The 16,544-nt window shown below is 42.1% G+C and overlaps 1 protein-coding gene across 1 annotated transcript in view; it reads left to right on the top strand.

Moving 5' to 3' along the window:
• LOC144479593 (proteinase-activated receptor 3-like) overlaps positions 1–10,536 on the top strand; it is a 30,664-nt gene extending 20,128 nt beyond the window's left edge. Inside the window, exon 2 of the mRNA XM_078198492.1 lies at positions 9,325–10,536. Within this exon, the coding sequence (XP_078054618.1) occupies positions 9,325–10,373 (1,049 nt within the window). The 3' untranslated portion in view covers positions 10,374–10,536. The remainder of the gene's footprint in view (positions 1–9,324) is intronic.
• The last annotated feature ends 6,008 nt before the right edge of the window (positions 10,537–16,544 follow it).

Genomic DNA, 16,544 nt, shown 5'->3' with positions numbered 1-16,544 from the left:
ATTGGTTCCCTTCTTCCTGTATTGCTTTTGCTACTTGTTTAATATGATCTGCTAAGCGAGTTATATTCTCCGAAGCTTCGGGAATATACGTACAGCATTCGAAGCCAACTATGGCACATGTTCCACCTTGTGAGGCTAGCACACAATCGAGTTCCAATCAGTTCTGTAACGCCACAGTCCGAATAGCTACGACCTCTGCTGACATTTCAGAGATGGCCGTGCTCACCTCCTCGAACCCATCCTTAGTCTTATTTGCAACTTTCTCTAGGGTTGTGGCCATCCGTATAAGTTCCTGTGCTGCCTTTGCTGTCCCAAAAAATGGGTAGGCTATCATGAAGAATCGTTCTGTCTCACTAATGGCTCGCTTAGCCCTAAGCAGGTGTATCTCGGGGTGGTCCCGTAAGTCAGTGTAATGGTGAATATAAGGCAGCACATGTGCCAAATAACACGATCCTGTCCAATTCCAGGGAAGCCACGGATAGGCATTGTTTCCACAGACAAAATAGGTCCCATTATATGCAGTTATCTCGCTTCCATAAGCGGAGGAGAGGCTAACCGGGACAGTGGCTTTGGGGCACTGGATTGCGACCTGTATCATGGCCTCAGCGTCATCAGTGATATCAATCTGCTGTATAAAGTAGCTACGGCCAACAGGTATGGTTCCATTTCTTATCAGGCAGATAGATCCCCTTTGTTTATTTTTCACAATGAAGTAGGGTGGGGAATCTGATCTGTTGTAGCTGGGCTGGTAATTCTTCTTAAAGGACGATAAAGTGCACCCTCCGCCCCCTAGCCGTGAAACAACATCACTGTTGCTGATACCCTGCATAGTGGTACCCGATGGGGTTTTAAATGTCAGTTGCCTTGTCCCTTTCTGGGTTCCATTCCTTATTTAAAACCCATTCAATTACTTCTGGAGCTGATAAAGGGATAGGAAATAAGGGAATTCCTCCCTTTCCTCCGTGCATGGGAATGTGTGAACAGACCCAGCACTTGCTCAGATTCGATTGTGATGCATACAGATAAGACATATACACAAAGGTGTTCATACAATAGACAGAGTCATCATTACAGAGATGATCACTGTGCTTCACCCCTAACTCATAATTCAATTTATATTCTCCTGCTATGGCTAACAGGGCCAGGGTCGTGAGCATCAGCATGAGAAGCATCTTATCACTTACTAATATCCCGCGCGACCGTTATACAATGGCCCAAAGGCTATATCGCCCACGCACAACACCGCGGATCCGCGAACCCGTTCAGCTTGCTTGGAGGTCACTTTGTTTGCTTATATCTGTAAGTGGAGTATATCACATATTTTTCCAATTAATTTCAGCATATTCAATTGAGTATATACAGGCACAGATATCTCCACTAATTATAACTTCATATGGCTCATTTCATTTTTGTACAAGCCCTGATTTGTTAGGTAATATTTTTACTAGGACATCCCACTGTTGGGACTGTCAGGGAGCATGTCAAGCTCTCTCTGCATCTCTTATTTCTTGATTGTCTTTTACCGATTTATGCATCCCTTTTAGTTGGGTGCTTAGTTCCAAAACATATCTCTTGATTTTATCTTTTAGTGGACCTACACCGGTCCCACCTGTTATGATGCTTTTTGGTAATGGCATCGTCCGTCCTGTCATTAGCTCATAAGGGGTTAATCTGGTTGTTTGGTTTGTAGCAACCCTTAAACTCATTTAGTATGGTGGGCAATACCTTCATCCACGTTTTTTTTTCCGATGTCTGTATGGCCTTCGCCAGTGCAAAGTAGTTTTGCCCAATGTAATTAATTGTGCTATGCTTTAAGTTAATTTAAGCTCATTTGGCCTCGGCAGCTTGGAATTCTGAGTCCAACTTAGAAACTTAGCTGCATTCTCTGATAGTACAATGTAAGGTAAACAAACTTTCTCATGGCCAAGTTGTTGATGTAGCTGGAGACTGCTTGTATGGCTGTTTTCTCTCTCTCTCCTTCTTTCTCTAAAATAACCGTTATTTCGAAAACAATGCTTAAAGAAAGGCATATTTACTTCAGATCAGTCGAGTTTATTCTGAAGAAATAAACAGACCCTTCAGTTGGCTTGGGGCGAATCACACAACACTTTGCACTGGCTGCAGCTGGACATTCTATCAAAAGACATCGCTTTTCCCATTTATATCACATATCATACAACTCCGATCTTTGTATGATGTATTCTTACATTATATCTAATTTGATCACTTGCTTGTCCATATTTGAAAGTGCAATGTTTCAGCAGAAATGATCCTTCTCTAGACAGATTGTCTCATAAGGTCTCACAGATGTCAATAGTTTATGCTGTCAGACACCGCTCTTTAAAAACACAGATAACCGAAATGATGCAAGATTTCTGAGTCTGGCTGCAAAGCCAGTCTCCAACTCTTTTTCTGTCTCTATAAATGTGAGGTGATTCATTTTGGTCGGACTAATTTAAATGTGGATTACAGGGTCAAAGGTAGGGTTCTGAAGACTGTGGAGGAACAGAGAGATCTTGGGGTCCATATCCACAGATCTCTAAAGGTTGCCACTCAAGTGGATAGAGCTATGAAGAAGGCCTATAGTGTGTTAGCTTTTATTAACAGGGGTTGGAGTTTAAGAGCCGTGGGGTTATGCTGCAACTGTACAGGACCTTGGTGAGACCACATTTGGAATATTGTGTGCAGTTCTGGTCACCTCACTATAAGAAGGATGTGGAAGCGCTGGAAAGAGTGCAGAGGAGATTTACCAGGATGCTGCCTGGTTTGGAGGGTAGGTCATATGAGGAAAGGTTGAGGGAGCTAGGGCTGTTCTCTCTGGAGCGGAGGAGGCTGAGGGGAGACTTAATAGAGGTGTATAAAATGATGAAGGGGATAGATAGAGTGAACGTTCAAAGACTATTTCCTCGGGTGGATGGAGCTATTACAAGGGGGCATAACTATAGGGTTCGTGGTGGGAGATACAGGACGGATATCAGAGGTAGGTTCTTTACGCAGAGAGTGGTTGGGGTGTGGAATGGACTGCCTGCAGTGATAGTGGAGTCAGACACTTTAGAAACATTTAAGCGGTTATTGGATAGGCACATGGAGCACACCAGGATGATAGGGAGTGGGATAGCTTGATCTTGGTTTCAGATAAAGCTCGGCACAACATCGTGGGCCGAAGGGCCTGTTCTGTGCTGTACTGTTCTATGTTCTATGTTCCTGTAAACCGGTTTCACCCCCTGTTATGTTAATATTAATTGTGCAAGATATTTCAAATTACATCGGGTATTTCAAAACCCTCTTAATTTAGTTTTAAATTAATCTGTTTCCATTTTTAGACTGAGCTCCAGATCAGAATTCCTTGTACTTTTAGAACAATAACAAGAGTTACTTGATTAGAAATGTTTTGGTTTGCTTCCTAGCTGGCTAGGTTCTAAGCTTTGCAGTGTTCTTAGATTTGGAAAACCTTGAACAATAGATAGAACAATTCCAATGGCAGTATATAATTTTAACTCGTTACACTATCAGAACTATCATCAATGTGAGATGATTTAAATGATATAATTTGTTGCATGTTATCGGAACATCACACAAGTCTTGAATTTCATATCGGTAACTAACTGGCAACACAAGTTCCAATAATTCATGGTATTCAATGGTTGGCATCAAATGCAAATTAAAAATACTCAAGGACAACATCTTTATTTGTATTAACAACTGAGGTTTTAACTGATTAACCTCCTGCTGTAAATTGGGATAATCAGAACTACGATTCATTGATTTGATGGACTTTAAACTGACTCATGGGCAGTATATTCACCTCATTCTTTTGTTCCTGCTTTTCTATTTTTCACCAAATTACTTATTATTTTTTTAACTTCTCAACTACACTCTTATAATTTCAACTTCAAGACAAGGAAAGAGCACATGGTCCTTCCAAGGTCTAACTCCTTTCTCAACATTAAAACGAACAACAACAAAACATTCACGCAATCACATTGTTAAACACACAGATACACATGGAAGCTTCCAACATTTATTCAGACTTAACATCTTAAACTGGGATGGAAGTAAAACATTTAAGAATATAGACCGTTGATTAACAGTCGCTTTTATGCTGCTGCCTTCCAAGCTGTAATTCAACTCAAAACAGAAGTAAATTCAAGAAATCTTATCACTTTAATCTTTAACCGTTTGTAACAAATACTTCCCCAGCATTTTCTTATCTCATTATTCCACTGAATTATTTCCCTCATCTCTAATTATATTGATTTGTCAATTTGGTATTATAGGCGGGCACTCCCTTTTAGCCCGTCTGTCATTTAATACAGTTTCATGGTTGATCCATGTAACACATTTTAATTAGAATGCATTATGGCAGTATAATAATTCCCAGTATGACACACGCACTCCCATTCTACCTCATGTAACTCCCTTCTCTGTTAAATTTTGACTATATCTTAAAATTACTGCAAGTCTTATAACTCAGAGGAACATAAACAAGTGATTAATCATCATTTCAAATACGCAGGAATAATTCTTTCTATTTATCTTTTCAACTTTAGTTCTATCAAAAATACATTTTCAAATTTAACAAAAGCCTGCTCCAAATAATCCATTTATTTTATCAATTTTAAATATCCCTACTAAAATAATTATCTTTACACAGGCAGATGCAGTAACTCTCCTTACGACTCCTCAGATGTAATCTAATGCTATTATTCCCACATTCCCCAAATCTCTGTCCGATGCCCCTGTTGTAAAATTTATTAATTTATTAAACTCGCATTGATCTGCTACACCCCATTCCATCACATGAGGCTCTCGATCGCAATTACATCTTACATCTCTCTCTCTCTCTCCCTCCCTCGAGTGAGAGAAACTTACAACCTGCTTGTTTACTTTTAACCCTTTATTCCCCTTTTAACTGTTTTGTTGCGGTAATTGGTGTATTCCTTTAACTGAGTCCAATGCTTCCAGACACCCCTACCTTGCATATCTATGCAGGCACAGGTGTCTCCACTGATAATGACCTCATAGGGGCCTTTCCATTTGGGGGCAAATCCAGGTTTTCCTGGTAGTGTTTTTACCATAACCTTGCTGCCCGCCGGGGGTACCTCCGGGGTCTGTTCTAGTTTATTGTGCTCATCTATCACTATTTGTTTGTCCCATACTGTTTTCCGCATATCTTTCAATTGGGAGCTTAACTCTAATACATATCGTCTAATCCTGTCCCGTAATGGGCCTACATCTGCATATTTCCGTGATCCATCCACAAACAGGACCAAATCTGGTGCCTCCAGGGGCACATCTTTTATTCTACTCTCCTCTACCTCTTCGTCTACATCCCCACATGAGTGGGGAGACCCTTCACCTAACATTCCTTCTACGGGGTTCATTCCCATGTCTCGTACAATGGTGATGGACTTAGTGGGTGGGAGAAGCACTGCCTCCCACTTCGCCCTTCTCATGTTTGAGACAGACCGCAATTTTCCTGTGTTCAGCATTTCCACCAAAGTATGTTTGGTGTGTAAAACAATATTCCCCGTCATGATGATGGGCTCGCTGACCTTTACTGCCCATGCCACTCAATCTAGTGCGGCTATACATCTGGGTAACCCGGTTACTACGGGGCCCTCCGCTGTGGAATAATAACCCACGGGTCGCTGTTTGTCCCCATGGACCTGTGTGACTACTGCCGAATAAACCCCCCCCCTCGTTATTACAATAGATATGAAAATCTTTACTAGCGTCAGGCAGTCCAAGCCCTGGAGCCTTCATTTGTTCTACTTTTAGTTTACTATATGCCCTTTCCTGTTCTGATCCCCATTCTATAACTTCTAGAGCGGGTTTCTCCCCTTTTACTAGCCTTTGTATTGGTTCGGCTAGCCTTGCGAATTCTGGTGTAAAGTTGCGGCTGTAATTAAACAACCCCAAAACCTTCCTTACCCCTCGGACGGTTACTGGTCTTGGCATTTGCTGTATGGCTGTTTTCCTGTCCAATGGCATTTCTTTGGTCCCCTGGGATACCAAGTGTCCCAAATATAACACCTGCGCTTTCCCTATTTGGGCCTTCCTGGGGCTTGCCTTTAGTCCCTGTTCTTCTAAGTGTTTCAGGACTGAGTATAGTGCCGTCTGGTGTTCTGCTCTAGTTTCAGAGGCTATTAAGATGTCGTCTACATACTGCAGGATTGTGCTCCCCCTCGGGACCTCTACTTGTTCTAATATCTTACTCATTACCCGGTGAAATATAGCCGGGCTATTGTGGAAGCCTTGCGGGAGCCTAGTCCATGTGTACTGTTTATCACCGACGGTAAATGCAAATTTATCTTGTGAATTAAAGTCCAGGGGAATGGACCAAAATCCATTGGCGATGTCTAATACCGTAAAGATTCCATGGGATGGTGATAACCCGTTTAAAATGGTAGATGGACTAGCCACGATGGGGTGTAACTTGGGGGTCACTTTATTTAAAGCGGTATAATCAATGGTTAATCTATAACTCCCGTCTGGTTTAGGCACCAGCCAGGTGGGGGAGTTGGTGGTACTAGTGGTTTCCCGTAGTATCCCTCTTTTTACCAATCCCTTTACAATTTCTTCAACTGCTTTTTTGGCCTCGGGCTTAATTGGGTATTGTCGGTGTGGTTTATGTTCTGGCCCTTCCACGAGTATAGGGGGAATTTTGACTAATCCAGTATCCAGGTTTGTTTCCGCCCATACCCCGAGGATTGAGGCGCAAATGGTGCCAAATCCATTACATTCTAACTGCCAGTTGCGTCCAGTTGCAGATGCTGCATGGATGGTTTCTAAATGGTTAACATATGTTCCTACCCTGTCTTTTCTCCCATCGGGGCGGGGCCAAATCAATTCACCTTTCCCGCAATCTATTAAGACTACGTATTCTTTCATCAGGTCATTTCCCATAATAGTTCCTTCATTATTTTGACATACATAAAATCGCATAGGTCTATACAGGTTATTAATTTCTACTAGGGTGGTTTAACTTAAGTAGGCAGGGGTCTTCTGTCCGTTCACACCCCTTATATAAATAATTTTGTTTGTGGTGGCCATGGGTAGATCAGTGATAGATATGGAGGCTCCCGTGTCCACCAGCATTTCGCATGGTCTGCCCCCTGCTAGTGCAGACACGTAGATTCTACCCTCCTGTTCGTTCGTATCGGGATTTTGGAACAACATTGGCAAGCCTATTATCTCTGGTTTGTTATCTTTCCTTTGTTTGGCTTGCTGTTCTAATCTTTTTCTCGGTCTTGTCTTTCCTTTGCAGTCTCTCTCGTTCTGGTCTATCTCTTTTGTCTTTCTCATACGCCTCACATTCTCATTTCAACATTACCCAAGTTTAGGCTCATTATCACATACACATACCCTCTTCTACGTGCATTATCCCCCTTTGGAGCCCTACAGTGCCTGACAAAGTGACCCAGTTTCCTACAATTATGGCACGCATCCTTTGGTTTATCTTCTCTGCTGTTTGCACTAACGTTTTCCTGTTTTATTTGTAGGTATGGTTTCTCATCTGGTCCATCTCTAATTCCAGATGCCCATTCCACTAATTCATCATCAGTCTGGGTATTGAGAACTCCCATTTTAAGGATTTTTTGGTGAGCTGGCGACAGCCCATCTTTAAATGCTTGTAAAAAGGCTCTATCTGTTCGGGCAGCTTCGGGTACTCCCCAACATTCTTGGTATATTCTAAAGAGTCGCTCCCCAAATTCGGAGGCTCTTTCACCCCTTTGTTGATTAACATTTTAATTTTTTCTTTGACATCAGCCCATTTCTTACCCGAGACTGAAACCTGTTCAATTAATCCAGCCAATTGATGAACTAAGAGAACTCCAATTTTCTTAGTTTTGTTTTTCTTTTCCTCTTCCAGCCATTTTCGTTGTTGGTCTAGTGGATGGCCTAAATCCCATCCCCCTTTTATCATCTGTTTTATGAGTCTGTCCATCTTAGTCATAAATTCATTTATCAGGGACCCAGGGGGTCCCCACTGTCTTTGTCCCGCCATAACACTGATAAGTTTATACTCACCACCTGGAGTGACTTATTCTCCCTTCTCGCTCTCCCCCTCTCAGGTCGCTCTTATCGGAGTCCGGTGATACCTGTAAGGGTTGATCAGATCCCTCCGTACCACCGCTTATTCTATTTTTTTAAGCCGGCTTCTCCTTAGAAGGCTTTTCCTTCTAACTCTTACACATGAAGGCTTTTCCTTCAAACCCCGGCGATCACTCAGACAGTCTCTATCTCACTCACGTCTGAACATCACACACTCTTATCACAGATGATTACGCACTGCATTTTGACTCACTCTATTTAGAGTTCGATAATCTATTCCGGTGCTCCGGTCGTGGCCATTCGACCGGACCATAAACAGATTATCCCGGACGAGCCCCCAATTGTTGTCGGTAAAAAACCTCTGACACTATTAGTAGATCAAAATGCAGGTTTATTTTCCCAATTGTGGGAGAAGTGAGGTTCCTAACAGTGGACCCCCAGCCTTCTCATCGAACACAAGTAAGAACAGAGTTTATATATGTCCCGGGCCCCGCCCTCATTACATTGCAATGCTCTAAGATGTCTGTCATTGTTCATGGTGAGATTCTTGTTGTATCAGCAGTATCTTCCTCTGCGTAGTTTGTTCGATCTCCAAGGCCACGATTGTTCGTCATTTATATCCTTGAAACAACATCACAGGTTTTGCACAAACAAGTTAACTAATCTACATGCAGGTTTGTATAATACTTTATATCAGGATAAGATGAATAGCGTATGATGGATATATATATATGAATCTATGGTGATTCAAAGACAGAAGGCATACATGCCAACTCCATCGTGTTAAACAAAGGTACATAAAAATGGAGACTGTTTAGCTTATTTCGAGCTGGGTTAATCGCATTTCTTGATAACAAATGGAGACAGATGAATAGCTGTTCCTTTTATCTGGCACAGACATGAAAAACACCGAACTCTGACAAAAACATGGACTCTGCAGTGTTCTAAACAAAATCACAGAGTTCGGGTCTTACTGCTTAAGTGTGACAAGGGTCATTAACCCATTCCCGACTGCAAAGGTGCTGCCTAAGGAGCCTTGGTGAGTTCCTGCAGCGCATCTTGTAGATGGTACACATCGCTGCCACTGAGCGTCAGTGGTGGAGGATGTCCAAGTGGATGGGGAACCAATCTAATTTATCTAAACTTGTCATCATTTTGAACATTTCTAATAAATCCCTTCTCTATAAATCAAGTCTAGACTGGGGCCCCGTAAATCTTTTCCCCTCTGATTTACATTTCATTCTTGTTCTCTTGCTCAAATCACAGGATGTGTACGGAAGAAAGATGCGACCAAGAGCCGCAGATTCCCCATCATTCAGACACGAGACCCGACTACAAACAAAACCATCAACACCTTCAATTATTCCTCCATTCAGCATCTGCAGAGTCCATTCAGCACTGTCCTGATCCCCTGCACGTACCTCGCAGTGTTAATCATTAGTCTTCCAGCCAATGGCTTGTCTCTCTACGTCCTCATCACAAGAATCAAGAAGTTGCCATCCACCATCTTTCTGACCAACCTGGCTGTAACTGACCTCCTCCTGACCCTCGCCCTGCCTTTCAAAGTCTTTTATCACCTGTTTGGACATGACTGGATATTTGGAGAGTTGCTTTGCCGAGTTTGCAGTGCTGTGTTCTATGGGAATGTGTATAGTTCCATCCTCTTCCTGACCTGTATCAGTGCTGATCGATACCTGGCTGTGGTGCATCCCTTCCTCGCCAAGGAAGTGCGGAAGAGGAAGTTAGCTCACTGTGTCTGTGGAGCAGTCTGGCTGCTGGTTGTCCTCTCAATGCTGCCCTTTTATATCACTCAGCAGTCATACGAGATCCACACTCTCAACATCACCACCTGTGACGACGCACTCCCAAAAGACATGCTGACTGGCTATCTCTCCTATTACTTTATTTGTCTGGCAGTGTTTGGTTTTGTGATTCCCTGTTTAATCACCGTCTTCTGTTACGTATCTGTCATTTCCACATTGATATTAAATGATGGGCAGTTTGCCCATGCTATTAAGGTCACACTGTTAGTTCTGCTAGTGTTCCTGGTGTGTCTGACTCCCTTCAATGTGATGGTGTTAATTCACTGGTACACACAGAGCAGTGACATTTATGCTTACTCCGCGTTCTGTCTGGTGTTGAGCACTTTTAACAACTGTATCGACCCCTTTATCTACTATTACATCTCTGAGGAGTTCAGGGACAAAGTGAAAACTGCGATCTGTGTCGCTAAAACTGAACAGAGTTCTGGCAATTCAGCCCAGAGTAGACAAAGCAGAAGTGTATCTCAGCCAACCCTGTCCCAGTCTCTGTAATTCCAGTTTCTGTTCCAGCTTCAGTGATTTTACAATGAGGCAAAACTCGCTCTGGGACTTTCGGACAGGTGGGACTCGGGCAGTAAGATCTGCTCAGGACATTGGGAGAAGTTTAACAACACCAGGTTAAAGTCCAACAGGTTTATTTGGTAGCAAACGCCACACAAGCTTTCGGAGCTCTAAGCCCCTTCTTCAGGTGAGTGGGAATTCTGTTCACAAACAGAGCATATAAAGACACAGACTCAATTTACATGAATAATGGTTGGAATGCGAATACTTACAACTAATCAAGGAGACAATACACATCTTTTTAGCCTGTCTTGATGCTCTCTCCATTCACATTGTTTTGTTTCTTAAAGACTTGATTAGTTGTAAGTATTCGCATTCCAACCATTATTCATGTAAATTGAGTTTGTCTTTATAAGCTCTGTTTGTGAACAGAATTCTCACTCACCTGAAGAAGGGGCTTGGAGCTCCGAAAGCTTGTGTGGCTTTTGCTACCAAATAAACCTGTTGGACTTTAACCTGGTGTTGTTAAACTTCTTACTGTGTTTACCCCAGTCCAACGCCGGCATCTCCACATCATGACATTGGGTGTAGGGTTTACCCAATCCTTAGCAACTGGCACTCTGAGGGTTATCAATGGGACTTACCAACTTCCTACCCTACCAGAGTACAGTGTGTCAGTTAAACATATCTGTCACTCAGGATAATTCATGTAGTTGAAACGCAACAGCTCCCAGAATAAATCATTGCTGTAATTCACCAAAACAGTCAGGTCAGAGATGGTGCTGCGGTGGGTCTGGGGCAATAATGACTAGTCCTGTGACTGAAGCCATCGCTGTGAGGATAGCTTTAACTCAATCTGGAATAGAAAGTACCACAATCAACTGTTATAAAAACCATTCTGCTTCACTAATGTCCTTTAAGGAAGGAAATCTGCCGTCCTTACCCGGTCTGGACTACATGTGACTCCAGACCCACAGCAATGTGGTTGACTCTTAAGCGCCCTCTGAAATGACCTAGTAAACTACTCAAAGACAAATAAGGATGGGTAATAAATGTCGGTGCAGCCAGTGCACCCACATCTCATCAATGAACAAAACAAAAATCTACTGATTCTCCCTCCTCTATTATACAAGTTACATCCTCAAAAAACTCTGGTGGGTTTGTCAAAAATGATTTCCCTTTCACAAATTCTTGTTGACATTGTCCGCTTGTCTCAGTGCCCTGTTGTCGCATCCTGTCCAAAAGACTTTCATTTTCCCGACTACTGGTGTCATTATTTACACTGATCACAAAGTGCTGTCTGTGGACCAGATCTCAGCATTTTTCTTGATTCAAAAGAATTTCTTTAAAATATTTTAAGTGGGATGCCCATGTGAGAATGGATTTTTTTATATATATATTTCTGGGGAATAGTGTGTTAATCTGTAAAGAAGGCTGTGTGTGTTGTGATGATAGTAGTTGCTATTGATACATTTTTTATCTTTAAGGGAGATGGATTAAAATTTCAATTTTTCTCCATGGGCAGTCAGTATGTCTGGGGGGAATAGCTTAAATGCTGGGAGAGCAGAATAATAACTAATTTTAGCTCTGTAATGTTTACTTAGGATAGAGTGAATGGGTTTTTGTTTCTAGATACAGGCTTACCTTGGGGTTTTTGATTAGGTTGATTGACAGGATCATGTAATAATGTGGCTAGTGGGAGGAGCTAAGTTTGTAGCACAGAAAATATCTTTCAGTTCTGAGTGGGGCTCGTTTAAAGATAGAGACCTGCGAGCTGCTCTGAAAATCAAAATCGCTCTCCGAATGCTTCAAGATTGACTACACTCCCTTATAGAAAGTATATTTATAATTGCTAGTTGCATTTAAAGTAAGATTTTAAGTCTGCAAGAGAATGTTGCTTATATGGAACTGAAATAGTGATAAGTTAGAAATTAAAGTTGTTTCCTTTCATTTTTTAACTATCGTTCAACTGTTGATAGTTAAGCTGCTTCATTTTGTTAGCATTATACTTAAACTGTCTAATAAAGTTTGTTTTTACTATAAAAGATCCCCAATTTGTCAGTGGAATTACTCCTGGAATGAGGCATCCTCTTCTCACATTTATGCTAAAATAGAAAAATTGTTGGGGTCTAGCCTGGTTTCCTGATGTCATTTGGGATTCTGGTCCAGGGCCCTAACTGTGTAAATGATGTAATTAAACTGGGGGAAGGTTAATAGAGAGAGCTTGTCTGGGAGAATTGAGAGACGAAAGGAGTAAAGGTGTTAAATGCTTGCCTTTGTAACCAAGCAATGGTCAAGTGGATTTATAAGGAAATAGGAGTTTAGAAATTTACATTAGGAGATAGAGGACTTGGTCATTTTATTCAGCTGTTAAATATCAAAGGGAAGGCTTGCAAAGGTTTCATAAGTAAACAAGAGAAATTCATTGCATTTTATTTTACCTGAAAGGGGACAGAATAGGAAATACATGAAAGATTTTTAAATTTTGGAAAAGTTAAGTCTGAATGAGTGCTGAGGAGAATGAGGTCAAAGGTGAAAGGGAAGAAGGATACTGAAGGAAAGATGTTGATGGAATTGTGTTGTCCGTGTGGGAAGGCACCCTGGGCATAGTTCCGTACTGGGAGAAGCTGCAAAGTTTGAATGAGCCATGCCGTCAAGCTGGAAGATTCTTTGTTGCAGAAAGCAGTCATATTTCTCAATGGAGCTCCACAACAGAGTGGGAGCGAGTGGGGGGGTTGAGTGGTATAGCTGCACAACAGCACTTTCATGCTTTCCTACTCTCAGAATTTCCCATTTGGAGTATTGTGAGCAGTTTTGGGCCCCGTATCTAAGGAAGGATGTGCTGGCCTTGGAAAGGGTCCAGAGGAAGTTCACAAGAATGACCCCTGGAATGAAGAGCTTATCGTATGAGGAATGGTTGAGGACTCTGGGTCTGTATTTGTTGGAGTTTAAAAGGATGAGGGGGGATCTTATTGAAACTTACAGGATATTGTGAGACCTAGATAGGGTGGACGTGGAGAGGATGTTTCCACTAGTAGGAAAATCTAGAACCAGAGGGCACAACCTCAGGCTAAAGGGACGATCCTTTAAAACAGAGATGAGGAGGAATTTCTTCAGCCAGAGGGTGGTGAATCTGTGGAACTCTTTGCCGCAGAAGGCTGTGGAGGCCAGGGCATTGAGTGTCTTTAAGACAGAGATAGATAGGTTCTTGATTAATAAGGGGGTCAGGGGTTATGGGGAAAAAGCAGGAGAATGGAGATGAGAAAAATATCAGCCATGATTGAATGGCAGAGCAGACTCGATGGGCCGAGTGTCTTCTGATCTTATGGCAGTTTTGCTTTGGAGAAGCATTTTTAGAGTTAAACATCAATATGGGAGCGTTTTCTAGATGATTCCTGTGAGTCTGATCAGGTCGGTTTTTTGGGGAAGATGTTTTTGGAACATTTTGACTGTAATTTTCTTTTCTTGTTAATGAATCTTTTAATTTGTAAAATTTGCAAATGTTACTGGAATGTTACTGGAATTCTGTGCTGCTGAGTTCAGGTTTCTTCACAGTTTCAGAATACAAAGGAAATGTTCTGGTCTGTCAGTCAAGTTTCCCTCTGGCAACATTTAACATCTGCTGTGGTCAGAACAGCCAATGGCACCTCATTGATTTGATGAAAGGTTGAGTTGTTGTCGCTGCCCCTCATCCCCCGAATCAGTCTTTTTAACGGTGCCTCGAATCGAGGTTAATGTCCACTCAGCTTTCACCATGGGGAATTCTGGGACTGATTGGGCTGATTCTCCACCGGCTGATCTTTGAACACATGGGGCACGAGATAGTGGGATCCAGAATACTGGAATGGCTTCCTTTTCTTTCCTTCTCTCCCCTGTCAGTGGTATAAAGAGCTCAAGAGGACAGAGGAAAGCTATTTCATTTGGGGATGGAATCCACACCAATGTTAAAATAAAGCCAGGCTGTTTGAGATGATACCAGGTGAAGTGGAAATAAATATACAGATGAGTACACTTAAAAAATAATAACTGCCTGGCACATAAACAGTCACCTGGGAAAGAGACATTAAACAGGCACTGACTTTTAGTACAGACAGACACCTGAGATTAAAACATAAAGGACAGACAGATATTCAAAGTTAAACATGCAGGAATCAAATCCTGCAGGAAGCCAGCCAGGGCTTGAGGCACTCTTTAGGATAAGGACAATAGGGTTGGGTAAAGAGATTAGCGACAGGTAGGATCGGGAATACATAACTGCAGGAAAACCAATTACTGTAAATTACTATATGAATAGACCGAAACTAAAACCATTGGTGGTCACTGACTGAAGACGGGAATGGGTTAATGAACTTTGTCACACTTAAGCATTAAGACACGAACTCTGTGATTTTGTTGAGAACACTGCAGAGTCCATGTTTTCGTCAGAGTTCGGTGTTTTTCATGTCTGTGTCAGATAAGAGGAACAGCTATTCTTGCTGTCTCCATTTGTTATTCATGAATGCGGTTAACCCAGCTCGAAATAAGCTAAACAGTCTCCATTTTCATGTACCTTTGTTTAACACGATGGAGTTGACACGTATGCCTTCTGTGATCGTATAACCATAGATTCTTATATATATATTCATCATACGTTATTCATCTTATCCTGATATAGAGTATTATACAAACTTGTATGTATATTAGTTAACTTGTTTGTGCAAAACCTGTGATGTCGTTTCAAGGCTATAAATGACGAACAATCGTGGCCTTGGAGATTGAACAAACTACGCAGAGGAAGATACTGCTGATGCAACAAGAATCTCACCATGAACAATGACAGACATCTTAGAGAATTGCAATGTAATGAGGGCGGGGCCCGGGACATATATAAACTCTGTTCTTACTTGTGTTCGATGAGAAGGCTGGGGGTCCACTGTTAGGAACCTCACTTCTCCCACAATTGTGAAAATAAACCTGCACTTTGATCCACTAATAGTGTCAGAGGTTTTTTTATCTACAACACTGACGTAGGAAATGTATCCATTCATAGAACAATGCGATGTTAACATGCTTATGTCTGTATCTGTCTGTATTTGTCTATAACGATGTGTTAACGATCGACCACCTACTTGATTACAACGACGTGATAATGGCTAGATGTCCGGTCCGTCTATTGTGTAAAGGGTATAAAGATGGACCGCTCCTATTGTCTCATTGAGAGAAGGTTTGCTGCTTGTTAGTGCCTTTTCTCCACAAAGCTTCATTAAAATAAAACTGTATTCTTGAAACCTTCAAGCCTGACTCAGTGGTACATTTCCCACAACAATTGGCGTAGTCGGCACAGATCCTATTACTGGTGAGATCGATTGGCCACGATCGGAGCCGGGGTAGAGATCACTGTCTCTGTGAGAGTCGGACAAGGTCAAGAATACAGTTTGCAAGGGGTTAAACCTAAGGGGTATTTGTAGTAATAAGTATTGTTGTATATGATACAGTGATAAGTACTAACTGCTGATAGTGATACGTAACTGCTGCTTGTGCTGACCGACAAGAGGACAAGGTCGTGCCTGTCTCAAAACCCTGCCTTAGACCGGCTGTTAAGAGGAGAAACCTCCCACGCGAAGGCCAGGAGATTGAATTGGTTAAGAGACACCAAGGGCACTTAGGATTGTGAAGCACAAGTGGCAGAGGTCGGTTAACATCAAACTCTGTCGTGGCGAACAAACGCAGAGCTGCCATCTGATTGCATGAAAGTTTGAAAAGTTGGGAACTGTACTGTCAATGTTGTAAAAAGTGGGGCAGAAAAGGAGCTTGATCAACTCTGACCTAAACCGGACTCCGGCGGAGAAGCACATTGCCGAGGTGGTAATAGTGGAAGCCGTGAGTATAACTTGAAACCCTGTAACGGTAGTGAAACACGGTGCTAGAGTAGTAATAGTGGCCGGGGGTAGTGAAGTCCCTACGGTAGAGAGCACACTTCACTAGGGAGTAATCGTGGCCGGGGTTAGTGAAGTCTGCGAAATGGCAGATAATGAAGTTAAAAGAGGACCTGCAGGTTCTCTTATTGAAGTTTACATGACAGACAGGAAAGAGTTAATAAAGAGAATGCAAAAGGATGGCTGGGATACTTCTCAGATCTTAGAGCAGCAGAGACAGTGAATAGATAAGGAAAAGAGAAACAAG

The sequence above is a fragment of the Mustelus asterias genome, chromosome 26 (assembly GCF_964213995.1).
Source record: "Mustelus asterias chromosome 26, sMusAst1.hap1.1, whole genome shotgun sequence".
Taxonomy (NCBI): domain Eukaryota; kingdom Metazoa; phylum Chordata; class Chondrichthyes; order Carcharhiniformes; family Triakidae; genus Mustelus; species Mustelus asterias.
Note: the sequence above shows the minus strand (reverse complement) of the source record. Positions and strands in the feature narration are given on the sequence as shown.